At 47.4% G+C, this 17,718-nt stretch overlaps 1 protein-coding gene across 2 annotated transcripts in view; it reads left to right on the top strand.

Moving 5' to 3' along the window:
* LOC143923705 (uncharacterized) overlaps positions 1–17,718 on the top strand; it is a 167,141-nt gene that overhangs the window by 47,570 nt on the left and 101,853 nt on the right. For both annotated transcript variants that reach the window (XM_077447510.1, XM_077447509.1), the window contains exons 8-9: positions 13,870–14,238; positions 15,206–15,499. In XM_077447510.1, the coding sequence (XP_077303636.1) occupies positions 13,870–14,238; positions 15,206–15,499 (663 nt within the window). The remainder of the gene's footprint in view (positions 1–13,869; positions 14,239–15,205; positions 15,500–17,718) is intronic.

Genomic DNA, 17,718 nt, shown 5'->3' with positions numbered 1-17,718 from the left:
GCCTTTTGCCTGGCTGCACTTCCACACACAGCCAATAGTTCCTGACTTGAACTTACTGTAGACCAAGGTCTTCTGCCCGCATTCGAACACCACTTGTAACATTGGGGTGTTTAGCTCAATTGGTAGATGCATTTTTTTTTAGTCCACATCAGGCAGGCGTTTATGGTTAAGGGCCTGGTAGCCCATGTTTATTATAAGAAAAACAAAATATTAGTCCATCCAGAAATCCCACTCAGGGGTCTAATCTTAAATTAAATACACACAATCCAAATGAAAATGCTAGCCCACCTGGCTACTCTTCAACAGTAGTGCTGCTATAGGTACTTGCCCTTCCAACGAGCTGCTTGGATACACACAGTCTTAGGCTCCTTGGACGCACACAGCTTCAAGCCCTTTAACGCACACAGCTTTGGACTCCTTGGACGCACACAGCTTCAACCCTTCAATGCACACAGCTTTGGGCTCTTTGGACGCACACAGCTTTAACCCTTCAACACACACAGCTTTGGGCTCTTTGGGTTGAACATATTTTTTATTGTTACAAGATCAGTGCAAGTAAATAATACAAAATGGTAGTACATTTCCAAAAATACATAAACATTGAGGTACAGGTATATAGGCATAAAGAACTGCGAAAATAACAGAGCTGATTTATACCCAGTTTAAACATGAACAAATGAAGGAATCAGTTGATGGGGAAAAGAGGGAGGGGGTGCAAGAAGGAGGGAAAGGGGGCAGGGGAAGGCAAGGGAGAGGGAGAGAGGGAGACAGGAACCCCGAGACAGGAATCACTTAAATCAATTCTACAGCCTCCAGGGCGGATCTGGGATGAGGACCTGAGGTCTAACAAAGGTCGCCACAGAGGGGGAGAGGGAAGGTGAAAGGGAACCAGTTAGGAGAGGGTGCACATAGGGAAATGAGAGCATAGGCCTGCAAGCCGTGTGACCCCCAGGATGGCGTCCCAGGTAAACGCTTAAAATACAGGAGGGGACAGTGTCCTATCGGAGACCACTCAGGAAGCCCGGTGAGGCCGAGTGATGGTGCCAGATAGACCACAGGGCAGTGAACTTGTCATATCTGTCGTCCACCTTCGCCTGTATTTCCTCCATGACCATCACATCATTAAGAATTTCAACCCATCCAACCACCGACGGGACCCGGTCCTTCTTCCAATAAAGGGTGATGTTATGACGGGCAGCAGAGAGGAGGAATCTAAGGAGGCAAGTTTTGTGCCTTTTAATGGAGCCCGGTATAATGGACAATAGAGCAACCAAGGGCGAGGGGGACATGGCAGTCTGATACATAGCATTATATGTCTCAAAAACCTTATCCCAAAAAGGACGTACCATAACACAATCCCACCAGATATGAAGGAACGTACCTGTCGCTCCGTGACACCGCCAGCACACATCCGTTGAGCCGGGGAACATCCTGCGTACCGAGACTGGAACTCTATACCACCGTGACAGTAATTTATAATTCTTTTCCTGAGTGAATCCTGATCTGGAGGATTGGTGGGTAAGGATAAAGGAGGTATGCCAATGCGATGGGGTAATTTCAGTCTCAATGTCAGCGGACCACTTATCCGTGTATGTAGGAAGAGAGGTGTAAGTGAGAGATTGGATTTCTTTGTAGAGAAGAGATAGCGTATGTTTCGGAGTGTGGGGGAGAGTGCAAAACTCCTCAAACAGGGTGAGCGGTCTATGAATGTTGCCGGATTAGAAGAGCGAATTGCAAAATTGGTTAATGGATCGCTCAGAAAGCCAGTCCAAGCCAGGCAAAAGTGACAATGTTACCGGGTCCCTTAAGCGACCAGTGGAAGGGTGAACAAATTGAGTAGCCGTGGGCCAGTCCTCCCTGCGGTATGCTCCAACATGGGTAGCCGAGAGGAGAGTGGGAAGGAGTGGGTTATCAAAAAGGGAGGAAAGAGTGCTAGGATCCGTGGACAGGCCCGTTTTACTAGATACTTCATACCATTTGGTCAGGACTGAGACCGTCAGAGGGGAAACCCCACGAAGCGAGCGGAACGTAGTGTGATGTCCCCATAAAAGGGCCCTAAGATCTCTGGAGGTCATGTCCTGTTCGATAATCACTGAGGGTTTAGTTAGGGGTCTCGGGAACCATTCCAACAGTCTGGATAATAAAGATGCTGTATGATACAATTGAAAGTCGGGTAGGCCAGTGCCCCCGCGAAGCTTAGGGGCACATAGGACCTTATGTTTCAGTCTAGGGGGTGGTGTAGCCATACAAATTTGATTATCGCAGAGCGGAGGGAGAGGAAGAACGCTCTAGGGAGGAGTACGGGGAGGGTTTGGAACAGATACAGAACCTTGGGCAGTATGTCCATTTTAATGACGTTCATCCTCCCCCACCAAGTAAGTTTCAAATTGTGCCAAGAGTCAAGGGAGCGCCTAAGGTTGGTCAACAGGGGACTATAGTTCAAGGAGTAAATGTTTTGCAGGTCCCTCGGGATTGCGGTCCCTAGATACTTAACAGAGCGTGGTTGCCACCGGAACGGGTAGTTCCTTTGCAGGGCCGCCAGGTCCCGCTTGGAGAGAGAAATGTTCAGGGCTTCAGTCTTTGCTATGTTAAGTTTGAAATTACTATAGCTACCGAAGCGGTCTAATTCCGCGAGAATATGCGGTATGCTAGTTTGGGGCTTCGTGACATACAAAAGTAAGTCGCCAGCATAGAGTGACAGCTTGCGAGGAGCCGAGGGGGTGGGAATACCATGAATAGAGGAATTGTTGCGTATAGCCTGTGCCAGGTGTTCCACCGTGATTGCGAACAGCAAGGGCGAGAGGGGGCAGCCCTGTCTGGTACCATTACTAATACGGAATGGTGTGGACGATTCCCCGTTAGCTGAGACCCGAGCAGTAGGGTGGAGTAGAGGGCCATGATCTTTGAAAGTAAGTTGGGGCCTAAGCCTATCTGTTGCAGGGATGCCCGAAGGAACTGCCAACTCACCCTGTTGAATGCCTTCTCAGCATCGCAGGCCAAGAGGCAGGTAGGGATATTATGTGCTTTGGCGTAAGAGATCAGGTGTAGTGTTTTCGTGGTGTTGTCTCTGGCCTCCCGGCCAGGGACAAACCCCACTTGGTCCCCATGAATCAGAGAGGGAAGGAGGGGGGCTAAGCGCGTGGCAAGGATTTTAGCGTAAAGTTTCAGGTCGACATTCAACAAGGAGATCGGGCGGTAATTACCGCAGAGCGTAGGATCCCTCCCAGGTTTGGGGATCACCACTATTTGAGCTTGCAGAAGCTCGACAGAGAGCGGATGGTCATCGCCAACCTCCTCAAATGCCCACGCCATCAGTGGAGCCAGTTGTTGGGCATAGTGCTTGAAAAACAGGGGCATGTAGCCATCAGGGCCTGGACTTTTGCCCTGCTTAAGCCCCTTTATGGCAGTCAAAAAGTCTGAAGTGGACAACGGGCGTTCCAGGTCTGATACTGCATCTGGGGGCAATTGAGGTAAAGAGGTATCACGGACATATTGTAAGAGGTCCAAGTGCGAGGAGGGGGCGGGCGCCCGAGCAACCGGTAAGTTATACAAGGAAGAGTAGAAGTCCCGGAAATCAGAGACAATTTCTGAGTTTTTAGTGCGTTTGACGTGAGTAGAGGATATAAGATGGGAGATATTTGGTCTACGCTGTTGGGGGTGGAGTATACGAGCTAGGTGTCTCCCACATTTGTTCGCGTGGGCGTAGTGAACATGTCTACCTCTAGTACAGGCAATCACAGAGCGTTCGGTGAAAATCCGTTGGAGATCCCTACGTGCGTTAGAAAGTTCTGCCAGTGTCCCAGGATCGGGAGAACGCTTGTGGGAATCCTCAAGGGTAGAGATCAGCGCAAATAGTCTGTGAATTTCGGCAGTACGGGCCTTTTTCAACCTAGAGCCATGCTGAATCAAAATGCCTCGGAGGACACATTTAAGTGCTTCCCATTTGGTCAGACTAGAGGTGTTGTCATCAGCATGGACCAGGTTAAACTCTGTGATTGCCGCTATTATCGCTGCATTGCATGCGGAGTCCCGTAAGAGGTTATCGTTCAGTCGCCAGGATTTGTGTCCGCAGAGGTGTGGGGGTCTCCCTAGCGCCAAATGTACCGGGGCGTGATCAGACCAAATTCTCAGTCCGATGTCGCATGTAGGGTCACAGTCCAGTAATGTTTGGGAGATCAGTATGTAGTCGAGTCGGCTGTAGGAGTTATGTGCAGGGGAGTAATAGGTATAATCCCGCTCAGAGGGGTGAAGCACCCGCCAGGGGTCTACCAAGGAGAGGTCTTTCAAAACGGAGCGTATACCGGTCAGTGTGGATGGAGGTATGTTTGACTTACCAGTGGATGAGTCCAGTCTCGGCACTAACGGTACGTTCAGGTCGCCACCCAGGATCAAGTTATGAGTTCCAAAAACACGGAGGCGGGAAGCCACGGAGGAGAGGAATCGGTGCTGGTTCTGGTTAGGGAAATAAACATTAACAATGGTTAAAACCATTTGTTGAACCTGCAGTTTCAAAAACACATATCTACCGTTAGGGTCTATCTCCTGGTCAAGAATGGTCGGGTTAAAGGAGGCATGGAAGGCCACAGAGGCCCCCTGTGTCTTGGCGTCAGGGTTGGTGCTATGAAACCAACTTGGGTATCGTTTGTCGGAGATTGTAGGGAGCTTGTCTGTCCGGAAATGAGTTTCCTGCAATAGTAGAATGTGCGTTTTAGCTTTGTGAAAGTGATGCAGGAGCTGTCTACGTTTCTCTGGAGTATTAAACCCTCTACAGTTAAGAGAAGAGATTTTAATGCCTAGGGAGGACATACCAGGCGGGGAGGGTGTGGGGTGTGTGTTAGGGTTCCTGTCATGGGAGCTAGAGGAGGTAGTCTCCAGCTGAGGTAACAAAGGGTCAGCAAATGGATCGTAGGGTTGGGGAAAGAGAGGGCGTCAAGCTAAACAACCAGTCAACCCCCGGAGCAGAAGGGGTAGGTAGTGACGGACGGAAAATACACATGGGGCAATAACAGCTCCGGGAGGGCCCAGAAGAGCCTGTGTGGGTGTGTCAAAATACGGTGCCCCCAGGAAGGGCGGGTAGGGAGCAGTCAAACCCCGCCCACTAGTGTTCAGGGGGGAAAGGGGATGTGAACACTACACAGATTTCCTAAAAAATATCAGAAAACAGAGGCAGTAAAGACTCTGCACACCCTAACGTGGGGAACGTGGAAGGGCAAATCTCGGGGGCTCCGCCCCAACATAACAAAACAGACATTACTAAAGAAAAAGTGCTTATCTAAAGCGCACAGCACAGCACGTGCCGAGCAAACAAACAGTAAAAAAAGGAAGGAAAACAGTGCAAAGTCAGTAGCATAGTAGAAAAATACCGTCCAAGCCACTGTCCAGGGCTGGCAACCAACCATGATTCGAGCAGTTCACAAAAGGGCCCAGATGAGGCTCAGCACAAAAACAAAGTGACAGAAACAGGTAGTGCCAGCGGACAGTCTCGTAAAGAAGAAAAAACTTCACAGGCTGGAACTCATCATCAAAGCTGGATAGCCAGGTCAGCAACCACCTAGAGGAGGAAAAGGGAACAATGCATAACGAAGAGTCAAGCCTGCAAACCAGCAAGTGTAGTAGAAAAAATATAAAAATAAAAGAAAAATCATCCAGGCGGGGACTTAGAGGTGCGGGATCTGGATCTCTTTTTCCTGGATTGCTTCTCCCATCTAGGTGCTTTAGGGAACCCGGGAGTAGCTGCCTCCAATGGCTAATCCGGAATCCGAATCTGCGGCAGTTCAAACACACCTAGGAAGTTAGGTAGATCACCCAGGGTGCGAAACGTGGCCGATTTACCCTCATGGGATGCAAACAAGTGGAAAGGGAAGCCCCATCGGTATTTAATTTGCTTGGAGTGAAGTGTGTCCGTGAGCGGCTTCAGAGCTTTCCGCATGAGAAGGGTCTGCCTGGAGAGGTCCGTCAGAAGCATGACGGGGGATCCGTTAAAGAGGATGGATTCCTGATTCCGGGCGGCCTGCATAATGTCAGACTTGGTATGAAAGAAGTGAATGCGGCATATAATGTCCATGGGGTAAGCAGGATTGGGATTGCGGGTGCCCAGGGACCTATGAATCCTGTCAATTTCCAGGTGCTCTTCCCTAGGCTTGTTCAATAGCTGATTAAACATCAAAGTGGCCGCTTTGGCAAGATCTTTGTTTTCAACCGATTCAGGCACTCCGCGGATGCGAATATTATTGCGACGACTTCTATTTTCCTGGTCGTCGAGACCGTAAAACAGTTGTTGGATCTGGTTAGTGTGCTCTTGAAGGATGTGATCATGTTCAATAATTCTGGTCACAGATTCCTCCACTGTCGCTTCAATATCATCAAAGCGCTGTCCTATATCATGGCGCAGGTCAGTAATTTCACGTTTATAGGAGCGCTCGAGCCTGCTGATGTAGGCCTCACTATCCCCTTTAGTGGGGAGGGCCTTGAGATATCTTTCCATGTCCCATGTCCCTGGCTGAGAATGTGGCTGGGGCGGAGGGCTTCCGGGACATGCAGGGTTGCGGGGGGCTCCGGGTGCCCGAACCGGGGGATTGCGGTGAGGGAGGAGAGGGCTCAGGGAGCGGTGAAGGTACCTGAGAGGCGGTGAGAGCCGCCTGTGCTGCCGCCGAGCGGGTCGCCGTCATCTTGCAGGCCGGCGTGGTCCGGCCTGCGGGTCCCTTCGCGGGGAAATAGCTGCCGATCTCCTTGGATTTGAGAACCCCCCGAGGCTCGGGGGGTGTCTCCGGTCCCTCTCCTGCTCATGAGGGAAGGTAGCGAGGATGTATCCGGCCGTGCTGTGCGCCGTTCGGTGAGGTGGAGCGGGAGCCGAGGTCTCAGGCAGCCGTCTTCTCCATGCGCCAAGCCACGCCCCCAGCTTTGGGCTCTTTGGACATACATAGCAGCAAGCTACTCCACTCCACCATCCCTCACCAACAGCCCTTCATTATATGGCCTGTGTGCAGCTGGGCACACACCCTGCTCGTTATCACCAAGACCTGGACACAGGGTTGGAGATCCCTTTTTCCTCCAATTTCATAGGGACAGAGCCTCACTCTGTCACAGTATACAAAAAAACGTGGGTTGAACATACCCAAAACTCCTATTTGGTTAAACTACTAAATGTTCCAATCCAAAGTGCTACTTAACTGTATTCAAGTTAACTTCACTTGCTCTCATCGCTTGTGGAATAACAGTAGGTAATGGCTTCCCAGCCCAATTATGTGATGATAACCACTATACGATCATGCTTATATGGAGGTCTGGTCAGTCTCCTTCTGCTGCATTTCTTCCCGCTTGCCTGATAATGTGTTCATTGGCATCCAACCACGCGGACGCCTCGGCAGCGGTCTCAAAAAAGTGGGATTGGCCCCCCGCCTTAATCCGCAGTTTCGCCGGGAACAACATGGCGTATGTCGCTCTAAGCCTTTGCAATCGTTTTTTAACATCAGTGAATCTTGCTCTGCGCTTCTGTATCTCCGCTGAGTAGTCAGGATAGAATGAGATGCGTGTCCCGTTATATTGGACATTGCATCGCTCTCTTGCCTGGCGCAGCACTATTTCTTTATCCTTAAAGTTGAGTAACCTCGCTATCATAGTGTGGGGCGAAGGGGCCTGGGCAGTACCCTGTGCGCGCGTTCAACCGAGTACAATGGGGTGAACACATCTTTCCCAAACACCTCCAATAGCCATTGTTCAACAAAATCTGTGGGGTCCCTACCCTCCGTCTTCTCGGGGAGCCCCACGATACGGATATTATTCCGTCTCAAGCGGTTTTCAATTTCGTCAGATTTAAGTTCATTTGCTCTAGCAATCCTGGCTGTAATTTGTGTATCTCTCAGCAAGGGTATCAGCTTGTCCTCTATCTCACTGATCCGGCCTTCCGCCGCGGTAGTGCGCTCCCTCGTTTTCTGTAGATCATGCCTAATAAACCCCAGTTCTTCCTTCAGACCACCAAACTGATCCTGCAGAGTATGAACTGAAGCTGTGCATTGCTGTACTGCCCTTAGTATGTCTGCTAGGGAGGGCTGAGCTGCTTCCTCTCCCTCATCCTCCTCCTCCATGTCAGAAAGGCTCTGGCTGGTGGACGCTACAGGGCCTTGTGCGTGGCTCCCCTCCTCCTGCTGAGTGTGGAACACTGCAGGGGTGGCAGACATGTCCTCTCCACTCCCCTGGGCTGTCTGGGGCACTATTTTCTGAGCGTAGTATAGCATGTCCCTCGGGGGGTCTTTCACTGTACTTGTAGGGGTCTTAGGAGCCTTACCGGAATCTTTATGCTTCTCCTTGCCACGAGCACGCTGTGAGAGAGGAGCTGCGGCGCCATGTTGGGAATTTGGCGTTCTGGCCTCCGCGTGTTTTCGGGTCATCATGATCTCCACAGACCTTGGCAGCGACTCCAGGCACACCAGTGGGGAACCCTGTGCTGAGTTCAGCCCGATTTCAGGTTTTTAGCTGGCTGGGAAGAGGATCTTTGCAGGATCAGTGCGGGAGCTCCGTGATGCACGTCCTCTCACATGCCGGTCTCGGCCACGCCCCCTCGGAGACTTCTTTACATGCTCAGAAACATTTACCGAAGAATTCTTACTTCAACAGGATTAACATTAATCAACTTTTAGACTTTATAAACATATAAATGGTGCCAACCATATACCTAAACCCAGATTAAATGAGGAAAGTTACGCTTAAATTATGCTTAACTAAATGTATCAAAAACCAAAATAAAGTAGGCGCTATCCTCCTCACAACCTCAAAAATACATATGTTATTTCAATCTTTTCCAAACCCAAAATGTGACTGTAAATAGTGACAATAAATTGCACATGCAAACAATAAACCTTATAAAAACAAACATATACATATAAGGTGATATGTGAGAATTGTGAACAACATAAACAATTGAATTTTTTTTTTAAATAATAAACATCAATAAAAATGCTTTTCATGAGATTAGTGTTGCAGAGGAATTATGTTATGTCTTATGTTTTTTATAAGTTTTTTGTGTTTTCATGTGTATTTTATTGTCACTATTTACAGTCACATTTGGGGTTTGGAATAGATTTCAAAAACATATGGATTTTTGAGGTTTTGAGGAGGATACTTTATTTTGCCTACTTTACCTACTTTATTTTGGTTTTTGATTAATTAACTTTGGTTGATGCATCTCTAGCTATTTAGCAGTCAATCTTCTTTAAAAGCTCAAGTTGGCCAGGACACTAAACATCCCTAAAGTAACAAAATCTCCGACCAAAAGAAGGTGGGTGCAATGTGAGCAATCACATGGCAAGCCTAGTTGTAGCTCCCACCAGCAGAAAGGTCTTTTCTTGAAAGGAGGACAATTATTCCAATCAAAGAAGAAGACCTCTGTTGGTTTATTAGTGTGAGAGGAATGGAACCAGACTTAGTACAAAAAGAGGAAGAAGAGCAGCGGTAAGGGGATACTTTTGTACCCCCTTACAATTTCAAACGGGGGGGCGGGATCTGGGGGTTCCCTTGTTAAAGGGGGCTTCCAGATTCTGATTAGCCCCCCACCCGCAGACCCCCACAACCACCGGCCAGGGTTGTGGGGATGAGGCCCTTGTCCACATCAACATGGGGACATGGTGCTTTGAGGGGGTCACAGACCCCCAAAGCATCCTCCCAATGTTGAGGGCATGTGGCCTGGTATGGTTCAGGAGGGGGGGGCGCTCTCTCGCCCCCCCCTTTTCCTGCGGCCTGCCAGGTTACATGCTCGGATAAAGGGTCTGGTATGGATTTTTAGGGGGACCCCCACGGCAATTTTTTTCTTTTTTGACACGGGGTTCCCCTTAATATCCATACCAGACCTGAAGGGTCTGGTATGGATATTTAGGGGGACCCCACACTTTTTTTTTATTTATTTTTTATTTTTTATCAATGAATGAATTGTCAGCTAATACAGAGAACACTCATTGAGTGTTCTCTGTATTATGGGAGCCGACAATGGAAAGTGATTTTAAAAGACTTTTTTCCTTGCGAAATGACACTTTGTGCAGGGACAGTTCTAAGCACGGAAAACATGTCCCCCTTCACAGGAATACTATAGACACCCCCCAGGTATGAAATTTAAAGGAATATTACACTTTTATTGTTTCACTTTAATCATTATTAAAATCACTGCTCCTGAAAAAACTGCAGTTTTTAAAACTTTTTTTTGCATTGATCCCTGTCCCCTGGGGCAGGAGCCGGGTCCCCAAACACTTTTTTTAGGACAGTAACTTGCATATTAGCCTTTAAAATTAGCACTTTAGTTTGTGAACATTCAAGTCCCATAGACTTTAATAGGGTTCTAAAGTTCACACAAAGTTTAGGTCTGTTCGCAGGTTCTGGTGTGAACCGAACAGGGGGGTGTTCAGCTCATCCTTACTGGAGTGTAACAACATTGTTCCTTGAACCAAACTTAGTAAGCAACCCTTATGGGCATAGCTGTCGATGCTTGGCAAAAGGGATATAAAGTATGTAGAATAACATTGTAGCCAAAGTCCCAGGCCTCTCCAGGCCTAATGGCGACCTCCAGAATTAGGGACAGTTAACATCCTTCTGTGTAGAGTGGGCTACGAGACATGGTGGGTGCAATGTAGGTAGATTAATGGGCGCCAGACACTTCTTGACTGCAAAGAGATTTATATTCTCTTAAACAGAAGTGTGGGAGAGAGGGTTAGGGCCAGGACACCCTTTAGTAGTTGCAATGTTCATTTGGCAGACTCAGAGACTTCTATAGGCAGACAGCCATGCAGGGAAAGGCATCAGAAAGACACCACATCTGCATGAGTAGGATCGCTGTCTCCTATGGCAACAGTCTTATAGCAGTTTCTAACACAATTTGTAACAAACTCCTTTACTTGACATCCATTGAGCTACCAGTCTCTCTCACTAGACTTGCTGATCCACTGCCACTGGATCCCCTGAGCTCTTCCAACCTTCGCACACAGTATCTTCCTCAAGCATCATCCCTGCGTCTCTGCTGGGTCCCTAGCTTGGCACTCACAGATACTCCTCAAGTGTCTCCCCACTGGCCTACTTGGTTCCTGGCTTGGCACACAAGACTGCTCTGCATGCTTCACCTCTGCTGGCTGGGTCCCTGGCTTGACACCTGCTGAAGTTTCCCAATTCTTCACCGTCCCCGGTTGGTGAGAATACTGCTCTGGTACTTGCTTCAGCTACTCACGGTGGTCCCTGGTAACAAGGTGGATGGTCCCTTAGTGTCAACAGCTTTCCCTCCACCTCCAACCATGACAGGTTCTCTGGCCAGCACTTCTGGTTGGACTGCAAGCCACAGTCCCAACCCTGCGCTGCTCTCTTGCTTCTGGTTAGGCCCTCAGACAGCCTATAGAAAAGGAAAAAAGCGCAGTTCGATAGACACGGACTGCAAAAGGGGTTACTTTGGGCACTTTTTGGCCAAAGTAACCCCTTTTGCAGTCCGTGTCTATCGAACTGCGCTTTTTTCCTTTTCTATATGCTATTAGGTTATGGCACCAATTCCTTAATTAAGGATGAATGATTTAACTGTGGTCGAATAAAAGTGATCCTTTATTAGTGGATAAACTTGCACCTTTTCCCTTTTCCCCTTTCCTTAAAACTAATTTACCTCAGACAGCCTAGCAGCCAGATATCCCTGGGATAGGCCTCAGGCTCTGGCCTAGCAGCCCGGGGCAATACAACACACGTCCATCCAGACAGCCATCCAGGTGGCACAGAACCCTGATCACCCAAACAAATAGGCTTTCCCAGCAGGCCAAGGGACCCAAGAAAATCCCTGCCCATTGGCTGAGAGACCCCATATATTCCTAATCTGTCCATGCAATGCCCTTGTCTTATTCAATGGCCAGATACCTGGCCGTCTAGTGACAGAGCCATCAGAAGAGAGAAGTTCAGCAATTCCAGAATTAGCGTGGAATCAATTGATCTCTTATCAATTGGCATAAGCAACTACACATTGGTTACTTTTTTTCTGAGCTTTACAGACCTCACACAGTTTTGAAGATATATTAGTCACGTATTGAATCCTAACAGCAGTGGTTAGCTTCCTGAACCCACAATTTTTATACTTTTATGCATTTAAATGTAAGTAAACCATTAAATCAGAGGCATATGTCACGTACCTGGTGGTAGAGTCTGATATGCAGAGGGAGGCCTCTCTTACACCTCTGACTCGAGGCCCCTGGTAGAGTAAACAGGAGGTGCGGGAGTGCAGAGTTGCACGAATGCCTGGCAGAGTTGCTAGAAGAGGAGCTGGACTGGAACTGATGGTGGAGCAGGGATAGAACCAGGAACAGCTGTCAGGCTGGAGACTGGAGCTCAGGCAGGTGCAGGCAGGCAGGCTGGAGGCACAGATAAACAAGTCCAGAACAGACGTGATACAGAAGCAGAGTCAGGTGCAGGCAGGTTCGGCAACAGGCTGGCAGCAAAGTAGTAGAAGGAGCAGGCAGGAGCGTAGACAAGACAAGCCAAGGTCAGGTGCAGGCAGATAACAGGAATAGTCAGGGACAAGCCAGGTAGGTCAACTGGAACAGGTACAGGCAAATGGTTATCAGGAATCACAGGGAATGCAGTAGACCAGACAGCACTGATCCAGGGGAATTGAGTCAGCTTAAATAGCCTGTTTAGCGCCAAGAACCGTCACAGGGTGCGCGCACATGCACTCGCTGGCATTCTGTTGCTTATTAGCAAAAGCGTGCCCATGCAGCCCTTCCCAGTAGGACAAGCAGTACAGGGGAACTTCTGTGGCGGCCATCTTGATTATTGGTGTGCCCTTCCTCACAGCGTAACGAGAGCCTTCAGGGCCCCGGTGCAAAAAAAATGGGCCCCCCTGACCTCTAGTTCTAGGCCCTTCCCACAGATCCTGGGGTCCCTTTCTCCCATCACGGTGCCCTTTATTATGGTCTTGTAGGGACCCCTTCCTGCCGTTTTGGGTAGGGTTGACACCTTTTCTTTAAGCCAAACCCGAACACTTTAGCGGCACGCTGCAATTTTTTTTGTAGTATAAAATACTTATATTTTCATCTAAGTCCACAGAGTTCCCCTTTATATCTAAACTCACAGAGTTCCCTTACACTGTAAGGGAGACTGTGCAGACTCTGATGTAAGAGAGAACTCTGGGGGCTTTGATTTAAGGAACAGTGAGAACTCTGATGTAAGGGGAACACTGCAGACTCTGGTGTAAAGGGTAACTGATATAAGGGGGTCTCTGGTAACCAGAACTCCCCCTTACATCATTGTCCCCAGCATTCTTCTTTAATCAGGGTTCCCAGAGCCCCTGTTACATCAGAGCCTGCAGAATTTCCACTTGCACTGTTAGGGCTCTTTCACACAGACGGACTGATCTGACCACCATTGTTCTCTATGGGGGGGGGGGGGGGGATGTAAGGCTCTAGTTAAAAAAGATAAAGAAAACCTATGGTCAGACTTTAAAGGCACAACAAACAATGAAAATATACAAAAATATTAGCATTTATTGAAATATACATGTAATACATGTATACAGATAATACATAAAACAGGGACATGAAAGAAATAAAGATAAAAATCATATATACAATATCAGTGCTGGCTCTGGGTGGTGTGAAGGAGAGTGTAATAGACACACTCTGCTCAGAACTGTAGCCAGAAACCCGGAAGGCACATTCCAGGCTTTTGGCCCCCCCACAGTGGTGGAACTCCACGGCCCAGTTGCAAGAGCGAGTCTTGCGATCCTGGTAGTTCCGCCACGGCATTAAATTCTCTGTGCAATAGCATACGGTGGAAAACTGAACATTTATATCGATATTTAGTTATAAATTATACCAAAAGTTTATTTTTACATATTCCTATATATGTTATCTTTTACTCTTCCAGAGGCTCCAACATTCAATTTAAACAACATCCAGGGCCTCCAGACATGGTTCAGTGGGCAGAAGGTCACTTTATACTGTACTGCCTCATACTGTAAGGAAGACGCTCAAGTCATTTGGATGGTTAAAATAGCAGGTGAAACTATATCTGAAATAGGAGAGGATGAAGCAGATGTGAATAGTGACTCTCCACAGTCCTGTGGATATGTGGCTCACAGTGAAAGAACTGAAGTATCCAATAATCGTCTGGATATCACCTCCTCTCTGACCTTCACACCTTCCATCTGTAAACATCAAAACATATCCATCGCCTTTAAGGTTCTCTGTGATGGAATAGTAAAGGAAAAGACTTTTCAACACAAACATCTTTATGGTAAGATTTTACTTTTGAGATGATTCTTATGAATGGATTAAAGTTGTTGATTGATCTGTCTCAAATGTTGCTTTATGCAAAAGACAATGTCCCGTCTATATGGAGAATATAGCAACGTGCTGGCAGTTTATCTCACCAAGCAGGGTTATGCTGTGTGCACACTACTGTTTTTTTCCGTTAGAATAAACTCTGATGGTCTTTCCGACGGAGTTCCAACACACGATCACACCAAAGTCCATTTGATTAGAATGCAATGACGACGGGACTAGAAAAAGGAAGTCCCATAGCCAGTAGCCAATAGCTGCTCTTGCGTTGTTTTTGGTCCGTCGGAATAGCATATAGACAAACGGTTTTCCCGATAGGAATTGATTCTATCGGAAAGATTTAAAACATGTTCTATTTCTAGGTTCGTCATAATGTATGAAAAAAAAAGTCAGTTGAAGCCCACACATGATCGGAATATCCGATGAAATGATTCCGTCTGACCTTTTCTGCCAGAAAGTCCAGTTGTGTGTACGTGGCATTAGAAGTTAAATTTAGTGTCGTTTCAGTGCAGCTTGGCACATACTAAATTATGTTATTCTTGTTTACTTGAATGTAAAAAAAATCTTCTTCGAAGCTTGCTGACTCTGCATAGGTAAAAACTAACCTCATTACATAACCTCTATCCTCATTGCATGGCGAGGCAAGGAATGGCATCTGGTGTATTGCACCAAAAAAAAAAAGAATCAGAATAGAGAGTAATATACTAACACACAAAATGCTAAAAAACAGGCTGCTTGTGGAAGTAAACTAGTTTGCCATGTTTGAGTTCATGCAGTGTGCGAAGTATGCATGGACGTTAAAAAATTGATGTTTTCATGGTGTAGATATGCCAACAATGCACAAAAAAACTTGATACATCCATTTTTGGGTAACAATCATTCCTGTGGGCTTGTTCTAATCACCGTTTCTCACTTGATTCCAGAAAAACCCACTGCGTCCGGTCCTATAAAACTCTCTCTGACAGATTCTGGAGAGGTGTTGTGCTCACTGGATATAGAGGGATTTTATCCCAGTGCTATCCATATAAAATGGAATGACAAGAAGGCCTCAGATCCAAACAGAACAACTCAGAACAGTGACGGCACCTATAGTGTTCATAGTGAATATAAACTTCCTGGGAGGTTCTTCAGTCATCCAGGCTCTGTGGTGAGGGTGTCCTGGAAACACGGCTCCATGGAGGACTGGGAGAGCAGAGAGATGTCTGTGCTGGATAAAGGTACCAAAAATGATCAGATCCAGGAGTTACTGAATAACTGATTTTTTTCCATGAATCAAAAGGCAGTCATATATGTTTATTGTATAAAATTTATGTAAACATTTTATTCTAGGATGTGTGTTTTATAGTCACCTGTCTCCCTGCAGGGGCAGATCCAGAGTCCAGTCTCGGGAGGGGCACTGCTATAAAATATTTTTTTTTGGGGGCAATTTATATGGGAAATGGCTGGTACTGGCGCTTCAATCATTATGGCACCATGGCTGTTATGGTGTCAGGATGAAGCGCATTATTTCTATTAATACATTGTAATATAAAATGAAATGGTTCAACTCACCATAATGCAGAATCAGTGGGAGCCCTGAGGGTGTCCTTTGCCATGTCGCCTGCCACCAAATGCGGATTGTCACTTGCCACGTCACTTGTCACCAAATGCGGACTGTCACTTGCCACGTCACTTGTCACCAAATGCGGATTGTTACTTGCCACGTCACCTGCCACACATTGCGGATTGTCACTTGCCACGTTGCCTGCCACACATTGCGGATTGCCACGTCACCTGCCACACATTGCGGATTGTCACTTGCCACGTCGCCTGCCACCAGATGCGGATTGCCGTGTAGCCTGCCACACATTGCGGATTGCCACGTCACCTGCCAAACATTGCGGATTGTCACTTGCCACGTCGCCTGCCACACATTGCGGATTGCCACTTGCCACATTGCCTGCCACACATTGCGGATTGTCACTTGCCACATCACCTGCCACCAGATGCGGATTGCCACGTAGCCTGCCACACATTGCGGATTGTCACTTGCCACGTAGCCTGCCACCCATTGCGGATTGTCACTTGCCACGTCATCTGCCACACATTGCTGATTGTCACTTGCCACGTAGTCTGCCACACATTGCGGATTGCCACTTGCCATGTAGTCTGCCACACATTGCGGATTGTCACTTGCCACGTCGCCTGCCACCAGATGCGGATTGCCACGTAACCTGCCACACATTGCAGATTGTCACTTGCCACGTCACCTGCCACACATTGCTGATTGTCACTTGCCACGTAGTCTGCCACACATTGCGGATTGCCACTTGCCATGTAGTCTGCCACACATTGCGGATTGTCACTTGCCACGTTGCCTGCCACCAGATACGGATTGCCACGTAGCCTGCCACACATTGCAGATTGTCACTTGCCACGTCACCTGCCACACATTGCGGATTGCCACTTGCCACGTAGCCTGCCCCACATTGCGGATTGTCACTTGCCACGTCGCCTGCCACACATTGCGGATTGCCACTTGCCACGTAGCCTGCCACACATTGCAGATTGTCACTTGCCATGCTGACGGAACTGAGCATTTAAAGATGGTCATGTCTGTTTACTTGGATGAGTGGGTTTTTAGGTAAGATGCCTTATATCATTAGATGAAATTTTATTATTATTATTACAAACAGGAGATTTGGCTGTGTTCTCTACGTACAGCCAAATTTCGCTGACAGATAACACTTGTACATTAAAGGGAACTGGATTAATTAAAATCAGAATAAGAAATAACAAATATTCTTATGCCCTGTACACACAATAGGATTTTCCGACAACAAAATTTATGTTTTTTTTCCAATGGATGTTGGCTCAAACTTGTCTTGCATACACACGGTCACACAAATCTTGTCAGAAATTCCGAACGTCAGGAATGCAGCGTGTACACATGATCAGAATTTACGACAACCGATTTTGTTGTCGAAAAATTTGAGATCCAGATCTCCAATTTTGTCTGACGGAAATTCCGATGGAAAATGTCCGATGGAGCCTACACATGGTTGGAAATTTCCGACAACAAGCTCCCATCGAACATTTTCCATCGGAAAATCCAACCGTGTATGGGGCATTAGTGTAATGAAGTAACAATGATCCTTAAATTATTTTCTTATGAGCCTTTCTCAACCATTTTACCCCAGGGAAACTCCGTAAAATAGTTTTCATGTCTCACGACAACTCTGATAAAAAGTTATTTATCTTGGGTCAGTGGGAAGGATGGTCTTTACTTTGGTGATCAATGGGAACAATCCCCCTTCCCTTACATTGGTGGTCAGAATTCTGACTTCACAGACATCTATAAAGATTATTGGTGTCATGCTAGTGGTTCTGCCAAGTGGCCTTAGGTCTGGAATTATGTACAAACAATCAGATGGGGAGTCAACCAACCAGAAGTCAA

This window comes from Lithobates pipiens, unplaced genomic scaffold (assembly GCF_037356315.1).
Source record: "Lithobates pipiens isolate NorthernLeopardFrog02 unplaced genomic scaffold, aLitPip1_a1.2 Scaffold_22, whole genome shotgun sequence".
Classification (NCBI taxonomy): Eukaryota; Metazoa; Chordata; class Amphibia; order Anura; family Ranidae; genus Lithobates; species Lithobates pipiens.
The sequence above is the reverse complement of the archived record's forward strand: the minus strand, read 5'-3'. Positions and strand labels throughout refer to the sequence as shown.